Source organism: Schistocerca americana, chromosome 6 (genome assembly GCF_021461395.2).
Source record: "Schistocerca americana isolate TAMUIC-IGC-003095 chromosome 6, iqSchAmer2.1, whole genome shotgun sequence".
NCBI lineage: Eukaryota > Metazoa > Arthropoda > Insecta > Orthoptera > Acrididae > Schistocerca > Schistocerca americana.
This window is the reverse complement of record NC_060124.1, coordinates 360,887,720-360,900,310: the sequence shown is the minus strand read 5'-3', so window position 1 is coordinate 360,900,310 and position 12,591 is coordinate 360,887,720. Positions and strand designations below refer to the sequence as shown.

At 39.1% G+C, this 12,591-nt stretch overlaps 1 protein-coding gene across 1 annotated transcript in view; it reads right to left on the bottom strand.

Moving 5' to 3' along the window:
- Nucleotides 1–12,591, bottom strand: part of LOC124619340 (protein unc-80 homolog) — a 905,779-nt gene that overhangs the window by 671,618 nt on the left and 221,570 nt on the right. Inside the window, exon 12 of the mRNA XM_047145658.1 lies at nucleotides 10,881–11,075. Within this exon, the coding sequence (XP_047001614.1) occupies nucleotides 10,881–11,075 (195 nt within the window). The remainder of the gene's footprint in view (nucleotides 1–10,880; nucleotides 11,076–12,591) is intronic.

Sequence of the window (12,591 nt, the reverse complement as noted above, 5' to 3'; positions counted from 1 at the left end):
GCCAGACAGATACGTCAGTCTTCATACTGTTACCATTACACTTAACTGAAATAAGGCTTTTGTGATAGAAAGAGACTTTACTGCTCTAATAAATGAATTATGTATTTTAGCCACAAGGGACAAAGTAAACAAATAAGTTAAAGGGAGCTTAGAATGAAGCAAAAGAACATAGTATGATAAGTATTACGAGTTCACTGAATAAACTATACAGTGGAACATTGATTTCACATTCTCTGACTTTATATTTTCCACAATTGTACTACATTAATTAATAGCCCCAGTGACAATAAGATCAATGCTAAATATTCCCCAATTTTACATTTGATTTTACATTTCTTTCTAATAAGCTTTACCTCCATTCTAATTTCCTACTCACTGTCTTAGTTGACTTCATTCTGTTTCCTTCCTATTGACACTGGATGTGACTGAACAAGTTATAAGTGGCTCAAAAGACAGATAGTTCGCACCACAGGTGGTGGTGGAATTACGGGAATATTTTAAGCCATTGTGGAGAGGGAAGATGTGAGAGAGGAAATGCTGACATAATCCTCAATCGGTGTTGCAAACATAAATTACAACATTTAGCTGCACCGCACAATTGTGATGCAACTGCAAAGTGTTCCGGACTGAGCCACCAAGTGACAAAGCGGCCCAGCCACCACCTTTTGTTTTGCCATTTTTAACTCAGTCTCATCTTTTGTATGTACTTCCAACACGCTATATTCAGCAAAAATATCAGTTGTAAACCTTTTAAATTCAAACACAGTCTCTCGAAGAATATGCTTGGCCCATTTTTGGCCAGTGAACACTTATTGGCTGGAGACTAGTTAACTCACCCAACAGCCAGTGCAGCCACCACACTACACTAATACACGTAACATGAGCTCACCTATTATATGTTTGGAGAGGGAGAGTCGCCCTCCAATGAAGGGAGTGCAGGCAGGGGTGAAAGCATTTTGTGAAGTGCTGAAAATATACTTCTTGTGCAGATGATGTGCCACGACAGAATGTCACACAGCAATAGAACAAAGGTCTTGCAAAAGCACATTTCAATGACTTTCATGCTCAAATTTGACATAATACAGTTGCAACAACGACATACACTACTTATGTACATATGTACTTTGCACCACACACAGTAGATCATAAAGATTGGTAGTAGTGATAGAGGGCATGAAGTAAACCTTTAGTACCTGAGCTTTCTCTCAAATTTACACTTTACACAGTGTACAGAAATTCACAGAGCGGACTTCTAATAACCTTGTATGACAACTGGGGAAGTAAATTCATCACATATCTGTTTCTCTCATCAAGCCTAAAATAGCGCTTTTAAGGGGGTGAGCTTAGGAAGTGCATCTTCTAGCAAAAGATATGGTGACAAAGTTTGTCATCAAGCAGATTTCCAGATTTATGCTTATGTTTAACCGTTTAGCTGGTGTGATGCTTTTGGTTTAATTCAACATGTTCAGCAATTTGTGCTTTTTTCTGGGTGAGCACAAAAGATGATCTCTCAAAAACGCATGTTTCGAATGTGTGACATGTTGTTGCAGCAAGTTGGAAAATAGCTTGGTTACCTTGTATCTAGATACCAATTTCAATTTTTTGATGAATTTTTACTTGCTGTTACACATCTGTGATTTTTTAAGAACTGATGAAATTCATTACTACAAATTATTGTATAAATATTGTAGTGTATATTTAATTTCCTTAGGCAGATTTTATACAAAGTATTGGAGAGGATTGCAATTTTTGATCATATATGCCAATTACATGTGTTTTTGCTCATATTTTGGGGGGTTTCAAAATTTTCCCAAATTCCATGTTTTCCTCAATCCTGCATTTCTTAAGTCTGGACTGCACAAAAATAAAACATAGAAGTTTCACTGTAATATCAACTGAATAAGCCTGACAAGCAAATGACAGAAAAACCGTTAATGAGTAAGCACGGAAGGTACATGGACCTGCAGTGCAAAACATTAATTTGAGCAGTCTTAAAGAAGAACAGTGTAAGGTAAGTGAAATATTGTCCATGTAGTGTGTGTCTTGAGGGATCAATATTACCAAGTGTCTAGCCTAGAACTGCTGACAGGTTACCTCTCTAATGGCTTCAAGGATCAACAAAAATTGTTTTTCAGTACTTCATATATTATTATCCAAATTTAAAATGCTGTCATAATATACTCAATAACAGGTATAAACTAATGTTAAATGCTTAATACAGAAAGACAAGTATTACAGTTAGAAACTGTGTATATCTCTTGAGGCAGCGAAACTCACAGCACATCAATCGCTCAGACTATATTTACCCACTATTTGAAAGCAAGAACATATAGTAACTTCCAACAAATTTTACATATAATTTCAAACTTGTACAAAACTTTTTCTCACTGACGCACCTGACAAAATGATGAATGCAAAACTGTTCATCACTTACTAAATTTTTGCTGTTCATGCATTAAAACTCAGTTTTAATATATTACTTCTTTACAATCAACCATACACTAAACAGTTTGCAGACATTATCCATGTATGAGGTCTGTTCTAAAAATTTTGGGGTTTTGTTCATAAAATTTTTCTACGTTTATCTTTTGCTTACTGTACATGGTATCCTTCAAAATACTCTCCTCCACAACATCGTTTCCACTTCCAGAAGCGGTCTCGGTATGCCTCTTGCTGGATCGTGTGAAGTGCTGTCTGCAGTTTTCTTTTATCTTCTCTATCGATACAAATGTTCATCCTTTCCATGGGGTTTTCTATGTCGGAAATAAAAAAAGTCCACAGAGGCCGGGTCTGGAGAGCACGGGGCACAATGATTTCGTTTTTTTGTACAATAGTCACACACCAACATGGATGAATGTATGTATGGGTGCATTATGAGATGCAAGAGCCATGAACTGTTCTGCAACATTTCAGGCGGTTTCCTTCTCACATTTTCTCAGAAGCATCACAATACATCCAGATAGTACCACTGATTAACAGTTGGTCCCTGTGGCACAAATTCAAGATTAGTTAATCCTTCAAAGTCAAAGAAAACTATCAGCATGGCTTTGACATTTGACCTGACCTGCCGAGCTTCTTCTGATCTTGACTCATGAGCCACAGGACAAACTTGGTGGCCATGATATGCAGTCCAAAATGCTGTGTAAGGATTTCATGACATGATCCAACTGAAATGTTAGATGTTTCTGCAATCTTCAATTGGCGCACACAATTTCATTGTTACTCCTGACAAGAGCTGTGTCAGTAGACAATGAAGGGTGTCCAGGATGAGAGTCATCTTTAACTTCAATCTGACCATTTTTAAATTATATAAGAATCATCCATGACACAGAGTAAGGCTTAAGCACCCATCACCATAGGCTTCCTGCATAATTTGGTATGTCTCTATAGAGGTTTCCTTGAGTTTCATGCAAAATTTAATGCAGGCCCATTGCTCCTCTAACTCTACCATCTGAAAATTTCAGGCTGTTTCATTCTCACATTTTCTCAGAGGCATCACAACACATCCAGATAGTACCATTGATTAACAGTTCGTCCCTGTGGCACAAATTAATGATTAGCTAATCCTTCAAAGTCAAAGAAAAGTATCAGCATGGCTTTGACATTTAACCTGACCTGCCGAGCTTTTTCTGGTATTTGAGGACTTTCTGGTGTTGACTCATGAGCTGTAGGACAAACTTGGTAGCAATGATATCTATTCCAAGATGCTGTGTCAGGATTTCATGATATGATCCAACTGAAATATTACATGCTTCTGCAATCTTCAATTTGCGCACACAATTTTGTTGACGTTCCTGACATAAGCTTTGTCAGTAGACGTTGAAAGGTGTCCAGAATGAGGGTTATCTTTAACTTCAATCTGACCATTTTTAAACTGTATGAATCATTCATGACACAGAGTAAGTCTTAAGCACTCATCACCGTAGCCTTCCTGCATAATTTGATATGTCTCTATAAAGGTTTTCTTGAGTTTCACACAAAATTTAATGCAGGCACATTGCTCTTCTAACTGTACCATCTGGAAATTCACAAACTGTGTATCAGAATGTTCTACTCAATACAGCACTGAACAATAACTAACAGACATACAACACTGAAACTTCTAGCAGTTACACATTAAACACAGGTATGTGCAGGGATGCCAACCGCATTTAGCTTCAACACACCATTGGTGCAAAATTATAAATGTTCCAGAATTTTTTGAACAGACCTTGTGTACCATTGAAATTATATCATTGTATACAACATAGTTCGGCAGATATTGCATCACAAACATTGAGAGGGGTGGGAAACTTGCTTTTCCTTAAAATGGAGTGCAAAAACCCAGACTATTTCATCCAAAATTTCATAACGAGAGCAATTAGCAACTTCCAAAAACTTTACACATAATTTCAAATCTTTTTTAAACATTTTCTTGCTTAGAGGCTTAATGTCAAATATTTAACAGATTAGCTCATTTATAATGTCATTGGACATCTGAAGCTGTTTTATACATGGGAGTTCAGCTCCTTAAAGACTCAGACATCTACTGGTAGTATAAGAAAAGAAAGAGCAGAAAATGAATTAATAGCAATCTAGCAAGATTAGTAACAAATAATTTTATATAGCTCCACTTATGAATCTCCTGGCATGATAACCATAATTTTTCATGATAATCGCTTGACAGCATCTAATGATCCCAAGTTCAAATAGGAAAAGTCACAAGACTCCTTGTACTTAAAAAATTAAACAAATAATAAAAATATCAATATAATAGAAGGAAGCATTCCACGTGGGAAAAATTATATATAAAAACAAAGATGAGGTGACTTACCGAACGAAAGCGCTGGCAGGTCGATAGACACACAAACAAACACACAAAATTCAAGCTTTCGCAACAAACTGTTGCCTCATCAGGAAAGAGGGAAGGAGACGAAAGGAAGTGGGTTTTAAGCATACAGACACATATTTAAATATGTCTGCTTGTGTCTGTATGTGTGGATGGATATGTGCGTGTGTGCGAGTGTATACCTGTCCTTTTTTCCCCCCTAAAGTAAGTCTTTCCGCTCCCGGGATTGGAATGACTCCTTACCCTCTCCCTTAAAACCCACTTCCTTTCGTCTTCCCCTCTCCTTCCCTCTTTCCTGATGACGCAACAGTTTGTTGCGAAAGCTTGAATTTTGTGTGTATGTTTGTGTTTGTTTGTGTGTCTATCGACCTGCCAGCGCTTTCGTTCGGTAAGTCACCTCATCTTTGTTTTTATATATAAATAATAAAAATAAAAATACAATAAATAAAAAAATAATAATAATATTAAGAATAATAATAAACAGAGATATGTGTGTTGCCAAACAACATGTATCTTGTATACCATTGTTAAACATTTTACAAATACTATTTATTCCCTCCCTTTACATATATGAGATGATGCTGTTATTATATAAAAAATCAGCACACACTACACTCTCTCTGTTTTGACCACAACAACAACACTCGGCACAGACAGAATTTTAAACTCCTGGCTCACCATTTAAAACTCTATGCCTAAACACCACAATATATGGGGTTAAAAATTTACAATAAAATAAAAAGCAGTAATATATTTAATACGGTGCATGGTGCCTTGAAAAAATTACTCTACTCTTCTGGTGGGAATGTGTTATTATTTTATTGAAGAACTCGTTGAGACATTTACACAGATAATTTGGATGACCATTCAGGCATTTGTTGTCAACAGTGCACAACTTTTCTATCACTCCCATACCTGATGACAAATTAGGACTGTAAGGCGTGCAACTTTCTGTTTGAATTGTAGGGTTACTACAGCAGTATGGCTTTTGACTGTTGTTCCCAGACATGAAGTACTATGGCTTCCTGAAACGAGGCACCATGCCAACAAGTCTCAGCCAATATGTGGCAGGGCTTTTTGCAGATTTACAAATAGGACAATCACAACTGTGATTATGTTGAAAAATATTCAGTAACATATATAGTACCTGTACCAAAGACTTTTGGATATTCATAATATGTTCTGAAAAAATTCTAAATTCTGAAAGAATGTATGATCGAAGTGAACCTAAATGCTTTTTTACTCTTTTCTGCACAAGACTGATATTTTTTGATACTTACATAAGACATGTTTGGAACTTATTTTACATGAAAAACCCACAGTTTAAATTAAGTCTCATTTGCACATAACAGAAAAAACTGGACGATTGAAAAGAAAAAAATAAACTTTCTTATAAAAAATGATAAGATTAAGTTAAGATTTAAAGTAGTGAATTTGATGTTACCAGCAAGGCCGTCAAAAACAGATGACAGACAGACACACACACACACACACACACACACACAAATGGTGTTGGTGGGAAGGATCCATATGGCACCAACCCTACCAATCAGATTAAACGTAAGACCAATGTTGAATCCTGCCTGACTCAATTCACTCTTCCATCCAACTGCGATCCACCTCCATTGCCCCCTGATCATCCCCTATTAACTTCCCAGAATTTCTTAACCTCTGGTTTCACAGGTAGCCCTTCCTTTGATGATGTTTGTCACTGGACTGGAGTAGGTGGTGGTGGGAGGATGTATGGGACAGGTCTTGCATCTAGGTCATTGAAATTAAGGATGTCGTGTTGGGCAGCATGTTCTGCAACAGGATGGTCCACTTGTTTCTTGGCCACATATTGTCGATAGCCATTCAGGTGGACAGACATCTTGTTTCATGTCATGCCCATATAGAATGCAGCACAGTTGTTGCACCTTAGCTTGTAGATCACATGACTAGGTCTACCACAAGGATATGAGCTATGAGGTAGGGGGTTTGGAGCAGGAGTTGTGTAGGGATGGACGAGTATATTGTGTAGGTTTGGTGGATGGCGGAATACCATTGTGGGAGGGGTGGGAAGGATCGTGGGCAGGACCATTACTCATTTTACGGCATGATGAGAGGTAGTCAAAATCCTAGCAGAGGATAATTACAGTCTGTGAAGGCTTCAGTAAGACCATCCTATGCCAAACTCTTCATGTACCATCTACCAAGAAGTCCCTTCCAATCTACCAAGAAGTCCCTTCCATGCAGCCTAGCCACCTGTGGTTAATGCATCTGCAGTGACAGCCTCTCTAAATATAACGAGGGCCTCACTGAAGCCTTCACAGCCTGTAACTATCCTCATAATCTTGTGTAAGAACAAATCTCCCGTGCCTTACCTTTCCAGTCTTCCACAACCTCCCAAAGTCTCACTGTCCAGCCACAGAGGAATGTTCCCCTTGTAACACAGTACCACCAGAGACTGGAGCAACTGAACTACATTCTCTGCCAGGATTTCGACTACATCTCGTTGTGCCCTGAAATAAGGAACGTCCTGCTCACTATCCTTTGCATCCCTCCCACAGTGATATTCTGCCATCCAGTGAACCTACACAAAACACTGTACATCCCTACACAGCCCTTGCTCCCAATTCCTTACCTCATGGCTCATAGCCCTGTAATAGACCTAGAGGCAAGACCTGTCCCATACATCTTCCCACCACCACCAACTCCAGTCCAGTCACAAACATCACCCATCCCATCAAAGAAAAAGCTACCTGTGAAACCACTCATGTGATCTACAATTTAAGCAGCACTAACTGTGCTTCATTCTATGCGGGCATGACAACCAACAAGCTGTCTGACCACATGAATGGCCACTGACAAACTGTGGCCAAGAAACAAGTCATCCCCCTCTGTTGCACAGCACGCTGCTTAATGTGATATCCTTCATTTCAATAACTGCTTCACATGCTGTGCCATGTGGAACCTTCCCACCAACACCAGATTTTCTGAACTGCGCAGGTGTGAACTTTCCCTGCAAAATATCCTATGTTCCCACAACCCTCCTGGCCTCAACCTTCATAAGCCAGTGTCCTCACCTGTCCAGCCCTTTCACTGTTCCTATTCCAGCACTACACAGCTCTCATCCAACCATCGCATCCAATCTTTTTACTTCACTACTTTTCCGATATCCACTACCCCCTCCCCCTCCCCCTCCTCTTCCCTGCCCTCTGTCTAACCTCCAGAATGCACATAGCTGCTCTACCATCTCTCCACCTTGCCCCTGTGCGCTCCCCTACAGCACTTCACTGCCCCCTACCCCTACTTACCTCCTGTTCCAGCCTCCTCCTCAACGCCACCCAGTCGTCACTCCCGCCATGTACTGGTGCTGCTGCTCACAATGTGGCTTCAGTTGCCAGAAACTGCATTCATATGTGTGTAAGTTGTGTTTGTTTGTTTGTTTGTGTGTGTGTGTGTGTGTGTGTGTGTGTGTGTGTGTGTGTGTGTGTGTGTCACCTGTTTTTGACGATGGCCTTGCTGGCCAAAAACTTATTTGTGACAGTCTTTTTGTCGTGCCCACCTGCAATTCAGCATCTCCACTATTGGTGAGTGGCAACATTCCTTCCATACCATTACTACATTCTATCCCGGATTTTCCATTGTTTGATTAAGGTTTTTCTTACTATTTCAAAGCAATGAATTGAAACTTTGAAACACTTTTTAGTGTAATACGGGCACACATAGCATGTCCTGGAATCATACCAGATGAGCAGGTAGTGAGTGCCACAGTCCAGAACAAACTACAACTCGTTCATAAATAGGAAATCACATTCGCTGAGCCTCGTGGTGCCTTGTATGAGGGAAATGTGTCTGGGGCTTGCAGGTAGTCAGCAATAAACAATCTGTTGGGGAAAGTAACACCCAGAGGACTCTGTGAGGGATCTAAAGGACAAGTTCTATGTTGGTTGGTCCTTTCATGGAGGCTGTCCCGGAAGTACCTGACCTAACAAAGAAAACATACAAATCTTGGGAAACACATTTTTATTTCTCCACAGTCTCCTTTTAGCTTGATACATTTTGCTGAGCAATGTTTTGTGGCTCAATACCCTATTTATAGTGAGAACCATCACGATTCCCAAAACAGCCATCAACTGCAAATCCTTTACTACCAAGCCACTGCTTCAAGTTTTGAAACAGCAAACAATCAGACGGGGCTAAAGCTAGCAAACAGGGTCATGAGGAAGCAATTTGAAATTTAGCTCATTGATTTAGGCCATGGCAGTAATGGATGTGTGAGTTGGTGCACTGTCATGATGAAATACAATCAGGAGCTTGTGGTGCTGTCGTTAGTGTTGCTGACTCACAATCATGGTGCCCTGGGTTTGATTCCCAGCCAGGTCAGGGATTTACTCTGCTCAGGACTGGGTGTGTGGGTGTTTTGTCCACATCATTAATGAATAAGTTGCTGAAGTGGTGTCAAATAAAAAGACATGCACCAGGCAGCAGAATTCACCAGAAGGGGACTCCTGGCCAAATACGCCATACGCACATTTCACATGATGAAACAACACTTTCTTTTTCTCTAAATGTGGCTATTTTTGATTGATTTCAACACTCAATTACTGCCATAAGTTTGGATAGTAATTATCAATGATTGTTTTTCATTTCTGACGATAATCAACGAAAATTATGCCACATGCATCCCAGAAAACTGACACCATGGCCTCGCCTGCAGATTGAATGGTCTTTGCTTTCTTTGGAGCCAGTTATCCCCTTCCAATATACTATCTTGACTGTTCCTTCATCTCATACGTGAAATGATGGACCCATGTTTCATCCATGGCTTGAATCATACACAAAATCTCGGCTTTACTGCAGCGCAACATCGCCAAACACTTGACCAAAACAACCTCATGTTTCTGTTCTTGTTTCATTGTGAGTAAATGTACACTCATCATGCACGCGGATTTCTCAGGTCCAAATTTTCAGTCGGTGTGTTAAGTACAGCACTTTCTGAAATGCCTACGATGTCTGCTAGCTTACACACTTTTAGTTGCCAATCATCCAGTACCATTTTGTGGAATTTCTTCACAATTTCTGGCATAGTCACCTCAATGGTTAACCACTGTGGTATTCATCTTCACAGCTCATACAGCCCTCCTTAAACTCTGCCTTCTGATATTTTATCATTGAAAACAAAGGAGGGATCTCCCCCACAGTAGAATCTCACTCAGTTGGACCAAGACCTTTCAAATGAAAGTACTGTATAACACAACAATGACTAGTTTTATGTAACTTCACAAATTTTCTGACGGTGTTCACTATAGGTGGCTGCCAACCAAATACAGTACTAAACAACATAGCATCATCAATGTTCAAACTTAAGCTTCCTATGGTTGGTACTTTCTACCACTGTCACTGGTTTAAAACACCAACTGCTAGCTATTTGTCAGGTCAGGTATTTCTGGGACAGCCCTCATAGGTTGCTGAGTTACGGCATGTGGTCAACTTGGCATTTTCTCCAAAGTCATAAAATAATGCTATGGGCATCACTCAACTCCCTACAACAAAGCAAAGAATGAGTGCGACAATGATCTAGCCACACATAACACCTTGTTCATTGCAAATCAAATACTGTTGGTCAAATGCACACAAAACATTCAGTCAGAACCATTACACTCAATATCTCTATGCACAGTAACCATTGCAGACACATCCGGTAGGGCACAGTGGCATGACATGAATTCCTCTGTGTTGCTACGCCACAGTTCTTCACGGTATCACCACTTCACTATGTTTTTCTGTGTATCTCAATTATCAATTCACTTATGGATTCGTGTAGTACAAAGAGTATTACTGGGGGGTACTCATGCCGAAAATGCTCATTTATTTTCTAAGAGTTTACAGTCATGCATTATAATTAGTTCTTGTTTTTCATTCTCTTCTCTTTTCAGCATTAACATTATGGTTCTGTTGACATTTAGTTTCAGCTTGCACAGTCCTGAAGCTTCAGAACAAATTATAGTGAAGTAAAAGAAGCAATAAGCTGCTCTCTACATATAGTACCAGTCTCCATGTGACTAACCTGTGATAGTAGAACTGCAAAGCCCAGTAGACACCCTCTTCCTGCCATTGGGATATGAACAAGCAACGTAAGACAGATACATCAAGAAAAGTTGCTGCACACAAGTCAGCAGGTCCGTTCATAATACTCGCAGCAGCAGGACCAGGTTTAGGATAGCTTCTTCCACTTCCCAAGGACTCTCTGTCAGTGGATGAACTGGAAAAGAATTGTTATTTACAAACATAATGATCACACCAAAACAGTTGTAATATGTTAATTTTACAGACCAATTTCCACTTCCTGTCCCACTTCCCATATACATGACTACTTTGTGTGATTTTGTATAAAGTTGGAAGTTTATTTCACATTCATTAATGGGAAGATAGATATCAGTACATGTTGAATTTTTTTCCTGTATGTACATTGTCTATAGCATAACTACTTTTACAGTCAGTGGCATTTTTGTCAGGTTTGTTGCTTGATCCTACAATCAACATGACATAATATTTCATAGGTCCTGCTGGGTGCCAGATGCTGCTGCTGAGTGTTACTGGACCAGAGAGAATGCCCCTACATATGTCACATAACTTACAAGTTGCTTGTATCAGAAGCTATCAGCACTGCCCCTGAAGCAATGTGAACATGCAGTACCACCACTAGGGACTTCTTTTAACATCCAACGCTTAAGTAAAACATTGATGTTACTGGACATGTAAGTGACAACCGTCATGGAAATTCTACACTGATATGAACTGTGAACTGTGTGATCAAAGACACTGAGAAATCCAAGTGACTCAATCATAAAATCTGTCAAGCCTTTCAGATTACATATTTTCTCCACCCAGGAGATGTGGAGTGAGAACTCATTACCAGATATAGTATGCACCTAACTGGGAAGGCAAAAACTTTCATTTGGGTGTAAAAACATAGAAAGGTTAAGGCTAGCATACTGAATACAGCAATGGCTGTTTCAACCTGCCACTGCAAATGAATGCAGAAGAAAAAGCCCCCAGCAGTGTCCAATAAGGTGGATAGATGGTAAACAGCAACCCTCATCACCTGACTGACTTTCTATTAGAAAGCAGAACAAAAAGGAAGCATATGTGTTAAACAGAGTCAGGACCTTAATTAAGATAAATTATGCTTCAGAAATAACTAAAAGTTATGGAAGTATGCTCAAGAAAAAAGCCACCTATCAAACTGAGAGAACACAGGGATCTAAGTGATGGTAATATAACAGACCTTAACTACTTATTAAGCTGGAAACAGAGGATGAAGTGCATAACTTTTATGGAATATGTGATTATTATTTACATATAACTTTTTCCAATCAAGCAACATAAATAAAATAAGCCAGAATCAAAAGTTGGATTATAACTGGTATAAAAATCTCCAGTGCAAAGAAAAGATTTCTGCATTCATATAAAAACACACAATTCTATATCATTAGAAATGAAAAAAATATATATATCAAAGAGTCAGTAACATCTACCACAAGGTTATTAAAGATGCAGAAAAAGGTTGATGATGAATACAGCTGAGAAAAATAGGACATGGGTTACATGGATCATCATCAGGCCTGAAACACATAGAAAGACACAGTGGAAAAATTATTACCTGAAATCGGAAAACAGACAAGCATCTGATATCGTCTTAGTGGTTAATAATTTTAACAAGTGCTTTACCAAAATAGAAAATTAATCTTACCTGATATGAGTTTCAGACTCTTAAC